The 24,399-nt window shown below is 36.2% G+C and overlaps 1 protein-coding gene across 2 annotated transcripts; it reads left to right on the top strand.

Annotated features, from left to right (window-relative positions):
* The first annotated feature begins 6,786 nt into the window (after positions 1-6,786).
* On the top strand, positions 6,787-24,298 carry LOC140328439 (retinoic acid receptor responder protein 1-like). Of its 2 annotated transcripts, none has more exons than XM_072408033.1 (6): positions 6,787-7,030; positions 19,540-19,602; positions 19,707-19,878; positions 20,610-20,746; positions 21,101-21,163; positions 21,251-24,298. In XM_072408033.1, the coding sequence occupies exons 1-6, from the start codon at positions 6,827-6,829 to the stop codon at positions 21,389-21,391; spliced, it is 780 nt and encodes a 259-aa protein (XP_072264134.1). In that variant the 5' UTR covers positions 6,787-6,826; the 3' UTR covers positions 21,392-24,298. The 2 variants fall into 2 exon arrangements, with proteins under 2 accessions (XP_072264134.1, XP_072264132.1); XM_072408031.1 differs by having other exon boundaries at positions 6,789-7,030; positions 19,704-19,878.
* The last annotated feature ends 101 nt before the right edge of the window (positions 24,299-24,399 follow it).

Raw genomic sequence — 24,399 nt, 5'->3', positions numbered from 1 at the left:
CAGAGTGTAACAAAGTTTGAAGGAAAGTTTTATGATTCCATTGGGAACCAATGTTTCCTCAATTTCACTTTTTAATATCAGTTAATTTGAAACTTTTTCACCAATGATTATCAGCGCAGAGATAAATATTTCAACCTGAACAGTGATTTTTGATACACTGCTTTAACCACAGCAGTTCTATTTGAAAACATAGGTATCAGTTTAGGAACAGGAAACAAGATTTCCTGTGCAGCCATCAAATATTCATGAGAGCATGCCCTTTCCATCAACTAGAAGATTCCTGTCACGCTTTTCTGTACTGTTCACAGAGGATTTATGAGACACGCAGCTGCCCTCATATTCTTTACAAGTTTCCATTCCCTATCCACAGCTATTAATTCCTTTTTATACCTGATATTGCTATTGTTTTTTTTTTTTCCATCCTTAGGTACAAATACTGTACATATGAATAGAAGAATGTTTATTTGAAGAACTAGCTGGTCAGGTGTGGAAAATAGCAATGGTGACAACAAACACAAATCTCTTTATATTTTATGTAACATATTGTAGCAGGTTGGTATGTAACAGTCTTTACAGAACGCGTCTGTACAATTTTGCTAAACTGGAGATCCGTCTTGCTGGGTCAAAACTTCTAAGCTGACTAGGTTTAGTTCTTGTTGTCAATTTAGAGTAAATAGTATAGGGATTAAAAATATTTATTCTTATGATTACCTACAAAATTTTTCAAGTGGTGGAGAGAGACAGACTTCTAATAAATGGTATCTGACCACTTTAAAGAACTTTGTCATGAAAGAAACATTAAGGTTGCCATTGCTGACCTCTCCTTTACAAAATGCTACCTGTCTTTCATTCAGATCCTGGGATCTCAATACTTTAAAGCACAAATCTAACAGACTTTGTAGCGTTCCTGATCTGCATATCTCAGAGAAGGTTGAAGACAGTAGGTCATAAAAATATTGTTTATAATCAAGTCAGCAACAGTCATCAATGATTTTTATGGCAGGGAAGCTTACACCTTGGAATGTTCTAGTAGCAGATCAGGAGACAACTAAAAACATGTAGTTTCCAAACAGCAGAGGTTGATTTTTCTATATATTCAATAGGCTGCATTGCTAAAAATGGAGTGTCTATAAATATTTTACTATAGTAAGAGAAAAGGTAATATTAAGTTTAAATCAAAATGTTTTACCCATAGAGAATCAAGAAGCATGTAAGTGCATATTGTGACTGAGTTAAGGAAGCTCCTGGTTGTATCCATCCAGAGCTAGCATTGGGCCCAGTAGTCAGTTCAGGGAATATAAATGGCATATGATCTGTTTGACATCAACAGAAGTTTGGTGATTCTTTTACCATCATTTAAGTTAAATTCATTTTTACAAAACATTTGTACTTGTTCCTGTGGTCTATAAAAAAAATATTAGCATGATGGGTTTTGAAAATCAATTGTGCTTCCAAAAGCATTATCAGGTCATGTGTTTACATTCATGTTTTCACTAGAGGGGGTTATAAGATGACAGGAGACCCCATCTCCATTAACTGAATGAGCAACCAGTTTCAATGGATGGAGAGTATGAATGTAAGCTTACTTCAAGCACTGTTGTTGGGAAAAATTACATATCCTAATGGATAAGAGCATGCTTACTCCTTAAAAAATATTACCATGGAGCAGTAGTAGTTAGTCACATTGAGCTGGACTTGTAATGTTGAAGACATTTTTGCAGTTGTCCAAACTACTTCATCAGTATATCAGAAAATGTAAAACAATATGGACTTTAAAGTTAAAGTAGAAATATGAAGCATGTAAAGTATGTTTACCTAAAATGAATAATGCTTTCACAAACATAAGCCTAGTAAGAATAAGTTACATGAAAACTGTACACATAATAATAAACAATAATATATATTTTTTAATAATCAAGGCATACTACCTCTCTTGTACCATTGATGCCAGTCCTAATAAGCAGCCTTTCCCAACTTTTTTTCCATGGATTACAGTACATAAGCCACACCACACTGGTGGTCAGTGAAAGAAAGACCTTTTACATTGGTTGTCAGTAAAAATAATGCCCTGATACACTGGTGATCAGTAAGAATAAATTAACATGGTACTACTATTACATGGTAGTCAGAGCAGTGCACTAATAAATTATAAGACAGTGGGGAGAATGCTCCCTTAGTGATCAGTGCAAATATGTCCCCTTACAGACAGATAACATGAAATAGGTATCAGTGGTTACCTAAGCTACATACACATGTGCAATAATTGTTGTTGGAAAGGATCTGTTACGATCCTTTCCAATGACTAAGGACTGCACAATGCATGAACGAGAGCTGTACATACGGCACTATTCTGCTCTATGGAGAGGGGAGGGGGAGAAAGACAGATTGGCACCCCGCTGCACGCTCTCCCCCTTCCCTTGCATTAGGATCCTTCGTCGTCCATCGTCCATGGATTCACCAGGACGGTCATTCGAACAATTGACAATGGGCACTGTAACGGCTATATCGGCTGATTATCGGACGAGAACCATTGGACGTGTGAAACCCAGCCCTAGGTGAGAAATTGGATGCTTCACTGGCCACACACTGCTGGCTTTGCTGGATTTTTATGCCAAAACTATGTGGTGCTGCTCACTGCTTAAAGTACCCCCATCAACCCCTGGAGGACATCTATGGCTCTTTGGAACCCTGGTTGGAAAAGGTTGCTCCAGGTGAAATCTCATAGTGATATACAGATAATGCACTGTAGAAAGTGGAAACTAGATTATCATTTTACTTACTTCCCCCTGACAGGTACAATGAAGGGCTGAAGCTACTACACTTAGCTTTTTTTTATTGGATATGCCTTTTATGCTTTTAATTGCATACATTTATTATTGAATTATCATAATAAATGATACACTTACATTTCAGTTTAAAAAAAATATTATTATTTCAGCTTTGGAATGCTAAAATTCCTGAATTGCTAAAATAAGTGTGAGAATAGGCTGATGTGGATTTGCCCTCGACTTTAAAAAAAACTGCATGCACATAGTGGCATAAAGGGTACATGCAAAATACATACATATATATCACTTTCCATTTAACTATAAAAGTTTTTTTTTCTCTAGTACTTGGTGTTGGCAATGTTTGTGACCTTATAAATTACTAGTTTATTTTTTTTAATAATAAATTACTACGTTATTAATAACTGATTTGGATAAATAAAAGACTATTAAATAATAAACATGACCAGTCCTAGTAATCCCTTACTATGAATACCTGTTGCATGACTACATTTTTGTAGTTCTGAGATAAGAAAAGATCTCTCCAAAAAGCTCCTGAAAGCATGTATAATCTGCATGTAGGAGGGTCGGGTACATTACAAAGCTTTTGTATCTGGCAGCTCATCCCCTTGGTATGCACAGTCTCATTCCTTAGTAATGAATAGTTCTACCATCACCACTCTACAATGAACGGACCAACTCTTTAAATTGTTCATCTAATTATCAACTTCCTTAACAACATTTACATGTTCAGTTGTATGTTGTAATAAAAAGGTTAGTCCACTGAAACTCATATTTAGGTTTTTATTAGGTGAGAAACAAGCCACCTAATATTGGCAATGCACCTTTTTAGGACTGCAGTAGTGACAGCAATGTTATTGAGTTTTCATGCCTGCACACCTGCTGCAGTCTCTTTTCAGCTGTCTTCCATGTATTCACGCCAATACACACTGCATCAACATCTTTTCTTATTTCAAAAGAAATAAACAAGCATGCAGTTCAGCAATGGAAAGTTACCCATGCACATGTAATCTGTGTGAGCTCACAAAGGATCCAAACATGTTGAAAAAATTTGGTTGAAGGTGTATAAAACAGTAATTGAAATATCTAGGATTTAAAACAATATTTTATTTTTGTAAATAGACACATAAATAATGCTAGTGACACAAACTGTTCCTTGGATTATTTTCATAACATTTTGATTGCAAGATTTCCTAATTTCTGCACCATTTAATTTAGCAGACTGTATGATAAAATTGTATAATAACAAAAACAATAATAATAATAATAATGTAAAATGTACTTCTGTTTTGAAAATCTGATATACTGATATTGTAAAAAAAAACAAAAACAAAAAGTTATAAATAAATAAACAACCTGACAGTTGTTTTTTAAAAATGTTTAAAATAGAACTCCAGAAACAAAAACCTAATAGCAGTTCTAAACTATTCACACTATCAAAACAAAGATTAGCTGAACTTCCTCTTAAGTTATTAAAAAATAAATGCATATAATAGCATACACCAGAATATACAATGCTAAGGATTTGTCCCAAACTACACACTATAGTCATTCCATCCAACTTTTATTTGTTTACAGATGATTAAAAAAGAAAAGATGAGAAAAGAATAAAATTTATGTAAGGTCAGAAGTTTAATACCTTGCTGATATTGGTTAGAAGTGAATTACACCTGCTTTTATACATAAAATATTTGACCAAACCCAACCATGTATCAACCTCAACCAGGACATCCCATATCATACTGTATTACATAACACTAAAAATCAGGAACTCATTTGTGAAAAGTACCTAGCTCTGTCGTCTGAAAACATTCAGGGGATTTACCTTGTTTTCAGATGCTTTATTTGGTAGTCCAACAGATCTAGGATGGGCCTTCACATTCTTTAACAATCTACATTTAATGGTGGGCTAAACTTCCCTGACATAGGTTTAATGAAGCTTTTGGCATTGTATTCATTATACTTGTTTTTACACCAATAGTGCAATTGATCTCACCTTTTCCTCCCTTAACCCCCTCTAGCTTTTTTACACCTTCACAAAAAGTTACTGCCAGAGGCAAAAAGGGATAACCTTCTCTTGGGGTCTCAATGGCAACTTTGGCACAATTTACATAAAAGATTAGACCTCAGTCCAATACATTCCCTCTTTTTCCCATTATGGGGAAATCTGGAAATCTCTCCTGGCTATACTTTTTGCCCGGCATGCAGAGGGTACATGTACAAGCTTTTATTATTGTTGGTAATACAATGTGTACTTTCTACGCAGAAGATGCAAAATAAGTTGCCCAGCCTCCTCCTTTGCTTTTGCCAATTTTCCAACCTAAAGCAAATATTTCAGACACTTGGGCGCTGCGGACTGGTCTAACACAAATAACAAACACACACCATTGATTGTTGCTGAACCACTACAGGTTTGCAAAATGCTTAGTGCACTTTCCAACTTTGACAATTACTTATTTATTGAGAATTCAAGCTGCTTACTAAAGAATAATGTTTTTACAACTTTTACATTGTAGTTAAGTTTCTCCTTCAGAAACATACCATGTCTACATCACAAACTACTACTTAAATGTAATGTGCACTCGCAGCTCAGCATTGATTGTCGGTTTCCCTTGCAGTTGGCAGAACTGAATGAACCAAACAAGATTGCTGAAGATTGAAACAAGGAAGTGAAGAAGGAAGAAGATGGCAGTGCCTGCAAGGGAACAGGTGAGTATAAAGAGGATTTATTTCTACTTTCATCAGATTGTGAAACTTGTCACTCAGTTTACTGCATGCTTGTTTTAGGTGTGTGAATGAAACCACTGAAACCACAACATGACTTTACATCCATGTATTTAGCAATTGAATAGGTTCAGCAATGGTCATTTACATAATCTTTTAGTATAGGATCACTTTAGGTGTGTGACTGAAACCACAACATGGGCATTACATCCAGGCAATTAGCAATAGAATTGGTTCTGGAATGGCAATTAACAAAATCTCTAGTATAGTTTCACACGCACTTGCACTTATTCAAGGAACACATTGCAACCAGCACAGCTCCATGAGATTTGTGATATTTTACTGAATGTCTTCAAAAGTTTATAGCAGCATGGTGGCTCAGAGGTTAGTGCTCAAGCCTTTGCAGTGCTGGGTCCCAGGTTCAAATCTTGGTTGGGATACTATCTGCATGGAGTTTGCAAGTTCTTCTTGTGTTTGCATGGGTTTCATTGCAAAATTGGGATCATTCCAAAATGCAGTTAGGTTAATTAGCCCCCCATTAGACTGTATTAAAAAGACATATGACTGCATCTACATTGTGAGCTCCTTTGAGTGACAGCTAGTGACATGACTTTGTGCAGTGCTGCATAATATGATGGTGCTATATAAATATTGTGTAATAATAAAAGCAGAAACTCTATAAAAGTCTCCAAACGTTGGCTTTTACATTGGTGGTGACTCACATTTACCATTCCTTCATTCAATAGAGGAGGGAGATCCCATCCTATTGTGTGTGAAATTCCCCCACCTACTAGATTGTAAGCTCTTCGGGGCAGGGTCCTCTCCTCCTATATCACTCTCTGTATTAGTCTGTCATTTGCAATCCCTATTTAATGTACAGCGCTGCGTAATATGTTGGCTCTATATAAATCCTGTTTATTAATATTAATAATAATAATAATAATAATAATAATGAAAGGCACCTGTTTACCTGTCCCAGCACAGGTGGGCTGGAAGGATGATGAGTCAGCAGAAGAACATTACCAAACTATGAGAGTATAGAGTACAGAGGATGCCAGGAAGGAATACAGGGATCTGGGAAGTGGAAATCATTGAAGCATACGCTGATTTATGGGAAATAAGTAAGGGAGCTGGAGGATGTAGTAGATCTGGCATAGCTCATAGAGATAAGCCTGGTGGGAGGAGGTGATGGAGATAGAAGGGGCAGGAGGCTTTCTAGTAAAGACATGATCCACCTCTGGGAGGAGCATAGATAGTATTTGTAGCTTTGCTTATTGCTGTTAGCAGCATTGACCTGAGACAACTTCACCAGCAATATGATGAAGATCTTGTGTCTGCTGGCTTTGCTGCCCTTCACCATACAAGCTGCCCCCTCCAGGTCTCAGATCCCATCAGAGATCCCCACCAACAGCAGATTAGCCAGGCATGCAGCCAAACTAGCACTAGAATACCTCATCTACCAGTCTGGGTCCCCCCATCAGCTGCTAGAAGTGACAGATGTCAAGAGAGCCACCTTATTGGTAAGTAATATCTATAGGTCATATTATATTCTATCATGCTGTGCCAAGTCCTGCCAGTAACTTGCAGCAATCACATGTGCAGCAGCTTGTTGTTACACTTTAATATTGCTATCTGCTTTGTTTTAGGGCAAGCAAAATGTTTAAATGAAGTGTACTAAAATTTCTCCTCTGAGTGAGTGTTTATTAGCACTATAAAAATCTGCTTCTGCATATTAAAATGCATGTGGAGATTAATGCACTGTACAATCTGCTACTTTGATGCTAACTGCACATGCAATCCCCTGTCCTTGTTTTTTGTGGATATGAAGTTGCAGGAACACAAGTGTTGCAGCCGTTCCCCTAGGGCCAGCAGTCACCCTTACTAATAATACCTATTACATGGATAGTTAAAGGTACATAGTTTAGTAAACCAGGATAGTCAGGTTCTATAGTATATGGCCATCTTAAAGCTGCTTCTTCTACTGAATTCATTATATCAGGTTTAGTAATTGAAAGATTGTAATAAAAATATTTGGTGAAAACATAAATGTGGGTTGTATAGAAAACAATTTTATGTTGTAATAAATGATAAATAAAATAGGATGACCCACCCCTGCTTGTCCTTTTGCATGTAAGTACTGGAAAATAAATGTGTATATTGCCAGTTGTTGCTGCCATCCTCCCACACACGCCTAGTCCCCCTGGATGTACATTAGTATTTCCTATGTGCCCTCTCAAAGGGATTAATGACACTATTAGCATAAAATAAAAAGCTGCAAATTCATGAAAATTGAGCTGGTTGCTATAGCGCTTGTGGCATACCTGAGTGGTTGCCATAACAGGAAATCAGTTGTTTTTTGGTTGCGCTGGCATTAATTGCGTGGCATGGTTCCATTTAACTAAAATTCATGCTTTTTGATTACAAGAGAAGGGTTTTCATTTCATAAATAGTTTACTACAATAAAACTATTCAATGTGTGAATCCTTCCAGTGCCTAACGTTTGAGAGCTGGGCACTTAGTACATGTCATCACATTATTATTAATATTTTTTCTACATATTACACATTCATGTTAACGTCCATCGGGTTGACATGAATGTGTAATATGTGGGAAAAAAAAATAATAATTTCAATAATGTGTTATATATACTAAATCTAAGTATCCTTTAAAGAAATATGGTCGTATAATAATTACAGCAACAGTTAAACAAATGAATTTGCAGCAAAAGTATTGAAGTAAAGGATATTGTGTTCCATTATTCAGCTAAGATACCAACTCTTTTAAAGGAGACCTCTACAAAAGAAAATTGGAGGCTATTATTGCTGGCATTGCCCTCCTAATTATGAATTCTATGGCTGTCATGCCAATCTAATGTAGTTTGTGGGGTTGACTTGGAACAGGTTAGGAGTTTTAAGTTCAGGTTAGGAGTTTTATGACTTTCATATAGAATAGGACACCCAAAAAAGTACTTGCCTGGCTGTCCTTGGTTTCAATACTCTACAAGTAGAAAGCTACTGAAGCCAGGAACAGCCAGGCAGGTGTTTTGCCAGGAAGTCCACCTCCAGTTTTCTGTAATGGTCCTGTGCCCTAAACCATTACAACCCACTGGGTAATAAATTACTCCAGTAAATTACAATTAAAGTTTTTTTTTTTTTAACTAGGTTACTGAACACATGCAGTTGTTTTTGTACTGATGGAGGTATGGTTCCTTTATACAGGAGCCATTATGACTGTCATAGCAGTAATTCTTTACTGGGGCCCTGGAAATCACTGGGTTTCTTGTGATTCCCTGTACTGCTTCAGACTGTTGGACCACCTAGTTTTTATTATGTGTTTTAGATATTTTTAGGTAAGGCAAGATAAAGTTCTGATAGAGAACAGACAGCAAAAGTTATACATAAGGAAACAATTTCTATAAACAGGGCAGTGATTTGTGGTAATAAGATTCTTCTGATAAGAACCTAAAAGTTTGTGCAATTGATTATTAATCACTATAATAAAATACTGATTTATTCATATTAAAATAAAGGACATGGAATGACAAAATTTGAACTTTTAAGACATCATAAGAGAGGACATAAATGATGGTTTTGCCCACAGCAAACAGTATTCACTGTGAAAATAAAATAAGGTTTTTAGTTCCTATGAACAACAGCTAAACATGTAGTGCAGGTTTCTTGTTATTCATTAGCAGTTCCAGCATGTTTTTGCATAAATAAAAAATATACTGAAAAGGTTTAAAAAGTGTGGCTTCCCTGTACCATATGGAAAAGATCCACACATGCCTAACATGTATTGCATGGACTGTTTGTTTTTCTTTTTGGAAGTGAACACACAACACAAGTTAGAGACAAAGTTACATATTGAGAATCCTAAGTAACACATTCACAAATCAAATCTGAGGTTATTCATTAAAATGGAGTTCATTACAGTACAGAAAACTGTTCATCTCATACAAGATCTGCATGTCTTCACAAGGCACACCAGACTCCATTTTGTTCCAATCTAAAGGTCACTGTACTAATAAGTTTTCTTGGTTTCAAGGACTGGCATGTTTCTACATTGTTATCCCAATCTGAACAGTCATAACATAGATATGTTTGCCAAGTGCAGATACCAGCATTACATTTTACTGCCCGTATGAGATCAGGGCAGTGAATACAAGGTCATCATTTCCATAATACAAGAAGAGAGGATGAGGCACAATAAAGCAGAAAAAGGATGAGCTGTTGTAGTATTTTAACATGTATATAACATAAATACGGGAACTTGTCTTGATATTGTCACTCCACTATATATCAGCACTTATAATAGGGGGGAAAGAATAAGCATACACAAAGCATACACATGTGCTGATAGGAGGAGAGAGCGGAATCCATGACATGACTTGAATGTGTTCTAGCATCTTCCTATCCATTCAGCAGGCTGTGCAGTGGGGGACATCAGTGTATTTCTCACTTCTAACATACAACGTTGTGTCATTTTTCTGTCTGTAATATCTGGCTAGGCAGAATGACAAACTGTCAGAGAACAACATATCCTCAATGCCTGTGGCTACAATTCATGCTTTGTTCGGAATGCCATTATTTGTAGCCATGGGGCAAGTCTTTTCTTTCTATGAAATGGAAGCTGGAATTGCAGCGCTCAGCTGCCCTCTAATGTTCAGACATCCTTCATACAGATTGACTGCATAAACGAACAAGCAAGCAGAGAGCAATCACTTCTATATGATAATGTGAAGGCCTGTGACTTTACATTTACTTTAATGTTCATCCTGTAATACCAAAGCTTACGCAATAAACAGAGTTTTTTTGTCCAGTTCAAAAAGCCCTTCAAGATTAAATGGGAGGGTATATACATATTTTACTAAAAACAAAGCATACTAAATTACACAGGTGTTTATCTAACAAATATGAATTAAAAATGTTTTTACTTGAGTTGACTCCATATCTTGTTTTATTTCCTGTTGCGTGTCTAGGACAGGACATAAGGGGAAATCTCCTGTCTAGGTCATATGCAACTGGTGACATTTTTTTCCCCCAAAAAAGTTTGGGATATATATATATATATATTTAACAGCAAAGCTGTATAGGATGGACTTTTTTAATATTAGAGAGTCTGAGAGTGTGGTTTTGAAAATATTCTGGCTGGACACTTTGTGAGTAGAATATCATGTGTAAGACGTATGCACAGTGACACTGCACAGAGAGGTAATATTATTATACACTATTTATATAAAGCGCCAACATATTACGCAGCACTGTACAAATGACACACAGATGCAGACAGTGAGGAGGAGAGGAACCTGCCCCGAAGAGCTTTCAATCTAAGAGGTGGGGGAAATAGCACACAATAGAAGTTGTTTGGCTGTGTGCATGCTCAGCAGAATGCCCAAAATTATGGAACCCTGCATCAGCTGGATATTCAAATTGCATGGTGTTTGTTCCAGACCTCTCCATACTAAAAAGCAGTTCTGGACTGTCACAGCAAAGTCTAAGGTGTGTGGTGGACTGTCACTGAATATTCTGCAGAGCAAAGTTTGTCCTTCATTCTCAGAATAGGAGAAGCATCTGTCAATGCTTATTGTGTATGTGCCCAATGTAGTGTTAATGCTGGCACTAGAGCCATACCATCTGTCAATGGTTGGAATAGTTCTCCAACAAGCTGTGTGTAAAAAGCTTGCCTGTGAGCTGCATAGTTTTTGCTGTACTCCTGTTAAAAAAGCAGTCAAACTGCTGACAAATTGTTGTTCCTGCAATTTAAAAAGGACTCCAATAGTTGTAGCATAGAGTATTTGTATACCATTTTTATGCCCAATGTTATCTGCCTGTTATCTGCCTTTTCAGGCCAAGGAAAAAATGACAAACATTTTACTAGAAACATTGATCCTTTCATATATTTTTGCATAGTGTATCTATATATTTATAAGCATTTTATTACATATATTTGAATAGATTTACTTTGAAAAGCTGGAAGAAAATATTTTAAGGATACTTTTCAGATTCCAGTTTGGGATACTTATATTGATATATTTAGTGCTGGAAGGAATTATCTTCAACATAGAGGATTCTGCTAAAAAGGAGGTGAGTATGCAAACAGAAGGGAAGGTAGAATTTTGGTCTCTGTGTCCAAAACTCTGAATGTCAACCTCCAGACACTGAAAGAGTTATTTGTTACTATACAAGTCAGGGGGCATCCCGCAGGGTAGTCATGAACATCAGAGGACTGGGATGCTGACTGCCACAACCACAGATTAATGTCAGTCTTAAATACTTTGTTTATTGATGACCAGAGTTCAGCTTTAAGTGAAGAAAGATTTATAGCCAGGTATTTTAAAACCAGCAATGTTAGCACACATATTTCTTACATAATGTTTCCCATAAAGTTAAATCGTTTGTTGCAGAATATTAAATGGGTTAAACAGATATGATTTAAAAAGTGTTTATGTTAGGACTAAGGGGTGATGGTAAGGGTCTAAATACCTTTTGGCATGCTTTACACGGGGTATCACTGCTGTCCACTATTTAGACTATTCATCTACAGGAGTTTTGTAAAAAATGTTTCACCTGGAAGTTTTGAAAGTCTATTAAAAAGTCATCCTAGTAGTCCTCCCTATATAAATAGTCTACAATCACCTAATTTTTTTAGACCTTCCCGATCCCTCTTATGACCAAAAGAACATTCTTCCCATGTTGAACTAAAATGTAGATCCACTGCAAAAAAACTATTTGTAAAAATAAATTATTCAATGCAATGATTCGAAGAACTTATAACTCCCATCACGTTTCTACCTATTCCCCCTAACAATTTACTGCTCAATCAAGTTTAATAACTTTACTTGGTACCCTGCAAATATTCACATCTCTATGATGTTGGCTGTGTACATTTCCTCTCCTAGGATACTTGTTATACTCCCACCATAGAAACTGGGATACTGTACCAGAAATGGTAACTGAAATAGCATGACGCTTCTATTAATACACTCCATTCTATAGGAGGAGGAAAACATTTGTAAACAAGTTTCCATTAAAATGTATTTAATGTAACAATAAACAGCTATATCTACAGTCTATGATGCAGGAGAGAAGCTAGTTTAGATACATGCCTCTATTCAGGATTGTCCCAATGGCTGTATGTCCATGTATCCAGAACTGTCCCAATGGCTGTATGTGCATCTTTGCAGTATTGTCCCAATTACTGTATGTGCATCTATGCAGTATTGTCCCAATGGGAGTATATAAATCTTTCTAGTACTGTCCCAATAGCTGTTTGTGCATCCATCTAGTACTTTCCCAATGGCTTCATATACATCTATCCAGTACTGTCCCCATGGTAGTGTATGCATCTATCCAGTACTCTCCCAATTGCAGTATATGCATCTATTGAGTACTGTCCAAATAGCTGTGTATGCATCTATTCAATACTGTCCCAGCAGCTGTATGTCCATCTATCAAGTATTGTCCCAATGGCAGTATATACATATATCCAGTACTTTCCCAATAGCTGTATGTCCATCTATCCAGTACTGTCCCAATGGCTGTATGTGCATCTATGCAATATTGCCCAAATGGCAGTATATAAATCTTTCCAGTACTGTCCAAATAGCCGTATGTTCATCCATCCAGTACTGTCCCAGTGGCAGTATATGCATTTATCCAGTACTGTCCCATGAGCTGTATGTGCATCTATCAGTACACCCCAGTGGCTGTTTATTCATGTATCCTGTGACAGTACAGTACTGTCCAAATGTCTGTGTTCGCATTTATCCATTGCTATCCAGTGGCTGTACGCACGTCTATGCAGTTCTGATCCAATGGCTGTATATGCATCTATCCAGTACTGTCCCAGTGGCTGCATGCACATTTATCCAGTACTGTCTGGACATCCAAAATGTCTGGAGATCACCCATAAAGTACTGCAGTTTTAATGCTTTTAATTATACAGGAGACAAGAGAGATTACACAAACTGGCATAAAAATGCTATTTTTTTTTCTTAGGGGTTGGAGATAAGGACTACAATATTTTTTTCTAAAGAGGTGGAGCTATTATACATAAATATTACTTAATTTAGTACAGCCTTCCAGTAAAGTCATCTGAAAACCTCTCCAGGCTGAATTAGCTGTGCCTGGCTGATAAGCGCAATGTTTGCAGTCTGGTTGAAGAAGGGAATAGGGAATTCATTTGTATGAACACAGGCCGGTCCTCTGTGACTGCAGTAGGTGTGTTACTATGGGTTTACATCTCCGGGGCTCTGTGCTGGGACTGGTATGTTGCTTTGCAAACTTGTTGTCATGGCATTGGCCTTCTTGCACAATTTGTACACATTCAAGTAGCATTTGTTTTTCAGTCTGACTTCTAAAACTTGCATTCATAATTTTGTTTGTGCTGTTATTTAAAAACACAGCAACATTTTATAGTGCGGACAAGGTTTTATGTAACTTACTAACCAAATCTCTACATTTCTACAGCAGATTCCCCTGAAATGTTATATAATGTGTACAATGCACAGAATTAGATCCTCTTTAACAGAACACTGCAATAACCTACAATTTGGTTGCTGTGGATTCATGCACTTGCAAATCATCCTTTTCCAAATTTCACAACCTAAAATACAATTTTCTTTTCTTTCTTGCTTCAGAATTACCAAACTAAGCAACACTACCATTTAAAACCCGTAGGACAATAAGTAGTGAATCTGAATTTAAGTAAACCTTTTCCAATGGGGAATCCCCCAGGTTCATATGTTTTTAAGTGAAAATAAATCATCAATGTTCACACTTACTACTTGTACTGAAGTGTGTTTTTGCAATGCACTACTACTGTTTTTTTTGCAGAAAGGAAAGAACTGGCCTGCTCTAAATCTTTTATTTTTTTGAGTATAGTTCCACTTTAATGGTGGCAGTGATTAATACTCCAATAGAACATTTTAGGAGAACCACCGCTTTTAAATTAGGTCCCCAGGTGTTTGTAATGCTACATATTGTTCACAAATAGGTAAGGATTAAAAGATTTAGTTTTAGTTATGAAACCAAAACTGATTTAATTATGTTTTTTCTATGTATGCATTATCATTATATATTGGGTCCAAGTATCTACATACATATATGCTTACATGTAAACAACCTAGGCATTTTTCATGAGTGAAAAGCCCAATCTAAGAATGTTTTTTTTTGCTCTAAGAACTCTGAACAAACTTTCAGTTGCATGTCACATGCTACATTCCATGCTGTACATAATTCCCACATTTAGAGCTGAATTGTACAGCCAAACTTGCTGTACTTTGTGTAGGTGTACAAGAAATGTTTTTCATGACTTAAGTGGCAAATTTGAAACGCTAAAATGTCACTTCCTTAGATCTCCAATATTTTGTATGTTAGTACATCTTTTTTCCTTTTCCATTTTTATCATTATAAAATGTATTGAGTACATGTGAAATGTTAATATATGGAGACCTCTCACACGATGAGCTTTGCTTACCATAGGACCTTGCAAGCACAGAACCTTAGGTCAGGCAGCACAGATTTCTGCCATGTAAGTGGCATCCTCATATTTTATTCCCGGTGATGACTATAAAATGTTAGATTTCCCATATTTTTATTTGGTAGCAATGGTCACTAGGGTGAACCTACTCCATGGGGACACAGCAATAAAAAGATAGCAGGGGTTTCAACCCCTCTTTACTGTACCCATACTAAAAAAGAGAAGTGTTGGCCTACGGCAATGAAAGCTTTAGTCTAAACCACTGCTCATAAATATGAATGCCTTTTTACACATCACATGCCATTTGGAAGACTCATTAATCAAAAGTAATTGCACCCACCCATGAAAAACAAAACCGTTTCTAGGAGTTTTTGTAAATATTTCTTTTGGCATACATTTTCTGCCATTGTAGGAAGTGGCATGACCGATTACAGAAACAGCAGAAAATGAGTTAGGAGGAAGCCATGAAACACTGCCGGGTATTCAGTGCTTGTCAGTGTGTGATACAGTGAAAGCCCGCCCTGTGTTTACCATTGTTATACATTGAGGAGTAGCAGCAATACTTTTCTACAACTGGATATCAGTAAAATGTAACATTAAGGGATAAAGCAAGCAAGCCATATCTTAGTCCTGGAATATCGCCTGGTCTAAAAGAGTTACATTGTCTAAAAGGAAGGCAGAATTTTGATTTGTATTATACCATCACTGGAACCTGGCCTAGGTGTTCTGCAATATGGCCTTGCTGTTCATGTTTCAGAGGAATTGTCGTTTTCTTTTCATTTTCCTGAAACTTTTGGGGTAAAATGAAAAATTATTAGGTAAATCAGTTCAAACCTGTGCTTTAACCAAGCAGAAATCTATCACTATCATTTGCCATTGAAGATAGGGACAGATTGGTCACAGAGAATGTCCAGAACATCAAACTCGTCCACCTGACTCCCAAGAATGGATGTTTTGCAGCTCCTATAATGACATTACAGTGGCTAATAAGGATAACCCATTACAAGATCAATATAATTAGAAAAAGGTCTAAGGGACATTTTGTGCTTCAATGTGCACCAACAAACACAAAAATACTAAATCCTTCTATTGTGTGAATAAATTTTATACCATTAAAAACAATTAGAAATATCTTGAAACGTCATAATATGGAATCTGGAAAATGGATTCTGAGGAATGAGAGTTTCAAATAGGCTACTGAAGATGAGTGGACAAGAATTGACCTACTATATTTCATATCTATTACACAGCTCAACAAAAAAAATGTTTTTTTACTTGCCAAGGATTTTTTAATATATTCAATGTATTTCAGGTCTGCTGAATCCAGAAATGACATCCGTTTCATTGAATTGGCTCTAGTCCTTGTGATACAGGAATCGTAATAGACTATTTTACCAACAACAAATTTTAACACAGCATATTATTATCAATCTTTATTTACACCATCGTTTTGCATTTTATATAATAAATGTTGCATTATTTTCATGAAACTTTCATTTGCCTTCTTTTTATTTATACATTTTCTTTTGAGTTCTTCAAGAAGTTGTTTAAATGACCCTAATGTATTTTGCTACATTTGTGGTGAATATTCCCAGCAAAAACCGAGAAGAAACATTACAGAGTTGTGAAATAAGCATATCTTGTATATTTTAGTATTAAACTGGGGGACCAAGATAAGTATTGGGCTCCCCATATGGTATGCAAAACTTGTGTAGAGTGTCGACGTCAGTGGAAAAATGAAAAACTGAAAAGCTTGAAATTTGGTGTACCTATGGTATGGCAAAATCCCAAAAATCATTATAAAGATTATTTTTGTGCTGTGAATGTAAAAGGTTTCACTCGTTACAAGAAAAACACGTGGGAGTACCCTGATTTGGAATCAGCAAGACGACCTGTGCCGCATGGGGCTGATGTTCCCATACCAGTGTTCAGTACACTCCCTGATATTCCTGTATCCGACATGGAGGTTATACAGGGTTTGGAGTGTAATCCAGGAGTTAGCAGTGCAAGTGAATATGAAGGAAGTGTTTCATCAAACCAGCAGTTCTCCCAAGAAGAGCTCAATGATTTAATACGTGACCTAAGTCTGTCAAAACAAGCATCTGAACTTTTAGCATCCAAAATAACGGTTTATAGGACAAGAGGGGTGACACTTCTACCATATTTCAGTGAAGATGGAGACTTTGTGTACTGTTGTAACATCCCTGGACTACTAGCCCATATGGGAGTACCAGAATACCGAGCAGAAGACTGGTGGCTTTTTATAGATAGTTCCACTCGAAGTTTGAAATCTGTTTTACTGCATAATGGCAACTGGTATGCATCAATTCCAATTGGTCACTCAACAAAACTTAAAGAAGAATATCAAAATGGTCTTACAAAAGCTTTGCTATCATGAACAACAATGGTCCATATGTATTGATTTAAAAATGGTGAACTTCCTACTTGGACAGCAAAGTGCATACACAAAGTACCCATGTTTCATCTGCTTGTGGGATAGTAGAGCAAAGCGGGTTCACTGGAAAAAGTGACATGGCCTCCAAGGGAAAACATGAAAAAAGGTGCAGCGAACATCATTAACGAGCCAATGGTTGACAAAAACTTTAAAAATTTGGGTGCTACTATGAGCATAAAGGTCCACTATCTCCATAGCCATTTGCAAACATTTCCACAAAACCTTGGCGATTTCAGTAAGGAACAAAGGAGAGAGGTTCCATCAAGATATAAAGGTGATGGAAGAAAGGTATCAAGGCAGATGGGATAGACACATGATGGCAGACCATCATGTCCTTATCATCAGCATAAAAGGAAATCATGCAAACTGAGTTTTTCAGTGACTTCTTTGTAATTAGTTCTGTAATTTTACCGAATATAGAATATATTGATACTAAGTATTTCAATAATTTAATTTTGTATCTGTAGGCATGTCTAGTTTAATTGTGCCTAATTTTCATGTTTCATTAGTTTTCTATGAGGTTATTAAGGAGGCCATTATTTCAAAAACTAGAGCCAATCTAGCAAAACCAATACCGTATTTGGAATCTGTGCATCAAATATAACCTAAAATGACTTGATCTGTTTGGCAAGAAAATGTTTGTTGATCAGTCTTCTTATTTCAGAAAAGCATGGGGGTTTAGTCAGTAAAACAGAAACACGTTATGTAATATCAGCCCTGGAGCCGCATGTTCGGGGAATGCATTATTCTTTTTTATATCCAGTCTCTCAGACTCTATAAACAACATACGTAAAATTATTGTGTGCAGTGAAGTCATATTATGCAATTTTTCCTAGATGAGAACATCCTGTTATTTGCTTTACAAGGATATTTGTATTTTCCTAACCACAATAGCCATGTTTTCTTTTACATTCAGTACTTACAAAGACAGATACTTTAAAAGTAATCAGAAATTTGTAGTAAAGGAAGCAGTGCCTTATACATCACAGGACACAGTAAGACCAATAATATTTTTTTTTCAAGAGCAATTGACTATGGGTACATTTTTAGCATAAGTACAAATTTTTGTTTGGGCAAATGGATTTTTATAGATTTTCTCAATGAGATAGCAAATCTAAACTTTTGTTAAGAGTTTTTGTTACTTTAGTCAGTACAGGTGCATATTCAAAGAGCTATGATCTTGGCATGAAACAAACAATCCACAAGTAATCTGGGACCAGGAGAATAGCTTCTATAGCAAACTATAGGACACTATAGATCCCTCTGCCCACTTTTTTTAACATTGTTTTCTAAAATTCACTTGTGAAGCTTTGAGCTTTGTTTGGGTAATATTGCTTATATTCTGTAGATTAACATATGCAGTAGTAATGAGTTACTATCACTGTATTCCTCCATTTGGTTTCAGAAATAAAACTTGGGGTAGATGTTTTGGGAAGGGCTTTGCATTGGTTTAACCACTGCCTAAAATCCTTGCATGACTGATTACAGGCCTGCTTAACCAAATTGCAGGCCTGTTTATTAGTAAATAGTTTTATTTAGTAGTAAAAATTAGCAGTTCATCTAAATTGTGCTGAGCAGATGAATTAAGGCCAGAAATATGAATCCAAAGCCTTTTTTCTTTCACAGAAGACTTTCATTTCACAAACTTCAATATACAGAGATGCTGTGGGCTTTATAGTGAAGCATTTTCTTCTTCCTGAATATATATGTTCACATTTTAGGGAATATGCACCATTTGAAAACTAGTAGTAGCTACAGTAAAATTAAACGTTAAATGTTGTCTGCATTTGCCAATAATGCTTAGTCAAAGCTGTTGATTTTGTAAATACAGCCGCTCAAATGAAGAACTTTCCATGATGTGCATTTTATATACATTAAGACATGAATAAACTTTGATTGAAGTATACTTGAGCAAAAGCATGGTAAGCTGAGATTGTAAGTGTTCTTTTGAAAATGCTAGCGGTTTTGCCAAGTACAGCACCAGTACTTGTTAATCAGACAAGCATCATCAATGACCGCCTTCATATACCTCTAATGACAGATGCATTTGTCCTTTTGCAGAAACTCCTTAACACAACATCCTTTCTCTTGCAGGAATTTCCTTTTGTTGGACACAAATACTATGTTGAATTTTCAGCCCAGGTTTTCGAAACCATGGTAAGTCTGTGTGAAGATTGAAACTAACAGAAAGTCCTTGTTGCATGCTGACTCCTATGCAGGGTACAGGATTTAACTGAGATCTCTTTTCCCCTCTACAGGAGAATATTGGACTGTGTAGTGCATCAGTATTCTTCCTGGACAAGAAGCCTCGACCTTCCATTTCTTTAAATTGCTCAAGCACTAAAGTTCAGAAACAAGCTAGAGATGATGACTATGAGTTCTACAAGATGATGAAAGCACAAACCTCCCCCCTTACTGGAGAAAACATTCCAGGTATTTTGTATTTCATTTTTTTCCAAATGGTATTTCTTCTGGAGATGCACATTTCCTTTTTGTTTCTAATTTTCCAATGGTGCATTGATGGGGACGTACAGTACTAAACTTCCACACTCAGGGGAGGACTAAGCACCAGTAATATATTTTCAGTCCAGGAACCTTAGTCAGTAACCACTGATGGGTGGGCAGCACAGTGGCTCAGCGGTTAGCACACCAGGTTCGAATCTTGTCCAGAACACTATCTACATGGGAGTTTGCAGGTTCTCCCCGTGTTTGCATGGGTTTCTTCTGGGTGCTCGGATTTTCCTCCCACATTCCAAAGAAACTTGCAGTTATTAAGTTAATTGGCTTCCCCCCAAACTTGACTTTGTGTATATTATTCTCTAATACAGTCTGGGACATTAACATATGACTTTGAAACAGACTTTGTGAGCCCCTTTGTGGGACAGCTAGTGACATATCCACAGACAAAATGGTGAAGTGCTGCGTAATATGTTGCTGCTATATAAATACTATGTAATATTAATAATGGGTGGATTATAACATTTGTAGCTGCTAGAAGAAAACTGGTAACTAATATTACACTTCTTTGCCTTCTTATCAATTTAACTTAGTCCTACCACATTCCATTATAATAACCTCATCAAAAAAGATTTTGGTTTTATGTTAGTAACATGAGAGATACCATATGCCTTGTCGTTTATCGTTTGTTGTTTCTCTGCTATCAGACAGCTATGGAAACATTGAACCACAGTTTGAGCCGGTGTGGAAATTGGCCATCTTGGGAAGCAGCTACGTAATTCTGGACAAGTCTACAGAGGAGCATGAATATACCATGGCACAAATAAGGAGTGTAAGGCAAATTGTAAGTATCAAGCACTGTGCATTTTGGAGTTAGCAATGTGCATTAGTATTAGGTATTTTTGATGAGAGAATAATTATGTTTACATATAAATTAGGGATGTATTTTTGTAATTACAACTCTATGTGTCTGTAATATATATATATTACATACATACGTATCATCTTCTGAGGAGGAGAAAACTATAACTCTCTGCATGATTTGACTTAGTCTCCAAAATTAGAGTCCAGATCACATATCACATATCGATCACAGATCACCTAATATACACATACCATAAATCTCAACATTTTTTCTTGCCTATTTCTGAAATAAAAATGTTTAATATGTTAAATTTCTTTTTTTTTTTCTTTTTAGCCAAGAAAGGATAATTTCATTGCCTTTAGTTTTGACATCTTTCTTTATCAGAGACCTTCAGAGGTAAATAATTTGTCAGTAATTAAACATACGCATTCGAAAAAAAAGGCATTTTAGCTTCAACTGATTATAATTTGCTTTTCCCTACAGGAAATGGTGCCATGTAACTTGCATGTGGTATGGGCGCCAGGAAGACCACCCAAAGTGGATCACAGCTGCCAAGATTACACAGAGAATGGATCTGGAAGCAAAGCAGAGGAGGGATCTGCCTCTCTAGGAAATTTTAAATAAAATGCCCAATAAAGAGGCCTAAAATCAAAACTAGACTTGTATGGAGGAAGACTTGGGCAACTTTTTTCACTATTTCTTTTCCAGGCCACATCGTACAAGTTGATTGTCTTCTATTATGGGAATCTTTCATTTTTCTATTATGTTCCTTTTTATGCAGCCCATGATTATGGGTATATACTGTATAATTTTAGAGCTTGGACAGTGTCTCTACCTTTACAGATAAAATTAGACTTGGTAGGGATAATATTGTCTTCTGAATTTCTGTACTAGTTCATGATAAGCATTAGCACATGAAAAGTCCCTTACAAAATCAGCAAAAGTGTTTTAGGGCCCATTTAAGCATCTTATGAATGCTAAACCAAAAAAGATTGTGTTTGGCACAGTGTCCAGCCAATACATCTGTCATATGGCTATGTATATGTTCCTATATGCAAAGCGGCCCATTGAACTCCCCCTTTTCCCCCATTCCCATAGATTCATTAAAAAATACGTGCAGACAGCAAATGTTTCTTGCATCTCATAGTATTTGATTCTAAACTCTTTGGGCTCTAGTTATAAAGCAGGGAATCAGCCATTCCCTTAAACATTCCCTGGTGGAATATCTTCTAGGTCTATGTGTTTCAATGGAAGTGATAATTCTCCACCAAGGAATGTTTGAGGAAATATCAGATTCTCTGTTATAATAATATAGCCCTTACATGCATGTTTAAAAGGTGACGTGTAAATGTACTTGGGCTATTCCTTGTTATATATAGGGCTACCTTAAAAAAAGCAAAGAGCAATAAAATGCACTACCCCATAGCAACCAATTGAAGATTTGGTCTAAGGTAAAAACCGTTTTCTTTGGGATATTGCACATTGCTACCTATATTTTTTGCACTAAACAGCGGGTATACTTTGTAATTGGTAATATAGGGGCTGTGGAATTCCACTGCACTTGTTTAGAGCTAACTATTTTGTACCATTTTGATTACCCCGAGTTAGGTCTTTATTATCGGTCTAATTTTACCCATTGTGGTCATGCAGCTTTCACAAATATTAACGGCCAAAGGTTACAGGACCGCTAGTTAAATCTGACTTTAAATAGAGCTAATAATGTATAGACTAAGAAATATATTGATTATATAATAATAGAATTTAAAAAATTATAGCTAGATGCATAAATGTCTAACTAGATGTATATATTTCAGTAGCATGTGATAAAGTAAATTCTACCTTTAAAACTGCTGCTAGGGTTAAAATAATGTTATCACTGACAAGAATTACATATTTAAAATTAGCAAGTAGTAGAACAATAAAGCTAACTAACCTTAAATACATGTAATTTTTTTTTTTGACTTTGTAGATTATTTGACCCTTTCTTGACTGTTGTTTCAAAAAAATTTGAAGTAAATCTTAAACTACAAAAGGATTTAGATTATGTATACTTAAGCCCATAAGGGTCACCTGTCAACACTATTATATTGCTAAAATATATTAAAAAGTTTTATCTGAGTGACCCAAAACACTGGGGAACTCCCTCACATCCACCTCCCTACTGGCCAGTAAGGGCCAGCACCACAATGATAGCCTGGTACAGGAACTTTCATGTCTTTAGGAAACCCCTAATTACAATATCCACATTTCACAATACATTAGTATGGTGGTTATTGGGATGAATGTCTCCTATAGTGCTGACAATTGGGAAGATTGTCACCCTTACAGATAGCCAAAAAGATCATTGGTGTCACTTAAACTGACCCAGGAGGCACAAACTGTTCATTGTTCCATGGAACCCCATGCAGAAGTGGCAGGGCAGCACTGCGTAGAAACCTTGAACATTAGTGTATCTTACGATTTTGTGTCTTTTACCAGTATTTGCCCTGGACAATTTTAGTTACTTTATATTAATAACAGGTGTATTAATAATGATTATATAAAAACAAAAGGGATAGCTATTTCTGAGCTGAACCAAAATTAAACTAGATATTAATAATTCATGGTAATATCACTCTAACATACTTAAATAATAATATCAGGGAGACCTTCCAAGTTTGGATATAATATACCTAGGCTTCAGACCAACCTGTGGGGTCTACATTATGACAGGCAAAACCTAAAACCAAGACATCAATTCAGCAGTTGATAACCCGTAAAATAATTTACCGATAAATCTTGGTACAGCTCACAAAATGGCTTGGTGTGGATGTGAGAATTTGCACTTTAATGTCAGCCAGCTAAAATAATTCTTTGTGTAAATGATATGTTCAAGAATAGGTTTCACACTGGGTTGTGCACATAATTAGGATTATTCTCCCCAAATCACATATCAGTTAAAAAATGACATTTAAGAACAAAACAGATATCAGCAATAGCCATCTCAATGGATTTTTTCAAACTTTCCTTCATGGCAGCCCTAAGTTTAAAGCTGGACAAATACATTGGTGTAAATATATGTCCTGGATAGCCCACAAAGGGTATACATCCATTTTCTAAGCACCAAATGTATTTGCAATCCCAGATGATACCTTTTATTGTTTAATCATTGGGGTAACTAAAGCCAATATAGAGATCTCCACTATGGGAGAGATCCAGAAAACAGGGTTCCACTAGCAGAAATCAGAGGGTGGATAGAGACCCCAAAACAGATGTCGCATGCACAATGCCTTGTCTGTACAACCCAACTTTGGTTTTCTGGTACTAATCATAAATGATCTTACTAATTGTCTAATAAATATTGATCACTAGAAATTAAACACTATTGGCAGAGGTGTCTTTGGTGGGGACATGTTTAGCAAGATTTTGTAGTTTGCATTTTATGAAATGTAAAATATAACCTGTGTAATCTGTTTTTATTTAACTTGTACCAAGAAGTCTTCTCAAATATAATCTGCCTACTCATAAAAATTAAATAAAGTTTTTACTATTTTCATGTTTTTTGTGTGGCTGCTAAAAAAAAATGTATCCTTTACTTGTTCCTGAAGATGACCTTGGATTGCAGTGACCTGTAAGACAAATAATATTGAATT

The sequence above is a fragment of the Pyxicephalus adspersus genome, chromosome 4 (genome assembly GCF_032062135.1).
Source record: "Pyxicephalus adspersus chromosome 4, UCB_Pads_2.0, whole genome shotgun sequence".
NCBI classification, from domain to species: domain Eukaryota; kingdom Metazoa; phylum Chordata; class Amphibia; order Anura; family Pyxicephalidae; genus Pyxicephalus; species Pyxicephalus adspersus.
Note: the sequence above shows the minus strand (reverse complement) of the source record. Positions and strands in the feature narration are given on the sequence as shown.

Bases quoted from the DNA above. Each gene is read 5' to 3' on its own strand.
- LOC140328439 (XM_072408031.1), top strand. From the start codon at position 6,827: ATGATGAAGATCTTGTGTCTGCTGGCTTTGCTGCCCTTCACCATACAA. The intron at 19,603-19,703 runs GTAAGTCTGTGT...TCCCCTCTACAG, and splicing joins CCCAGGTTTTCGAAACCATG to GAGAATATTGGACTGTGTAG. The intron at 21,164-21,250 runs GTAAATAATTTG...TTTTCCCTACAG, and splicing joins TTTATCAGAGACCTTCAGAG to GAAATGGTGCCATGTAACTT.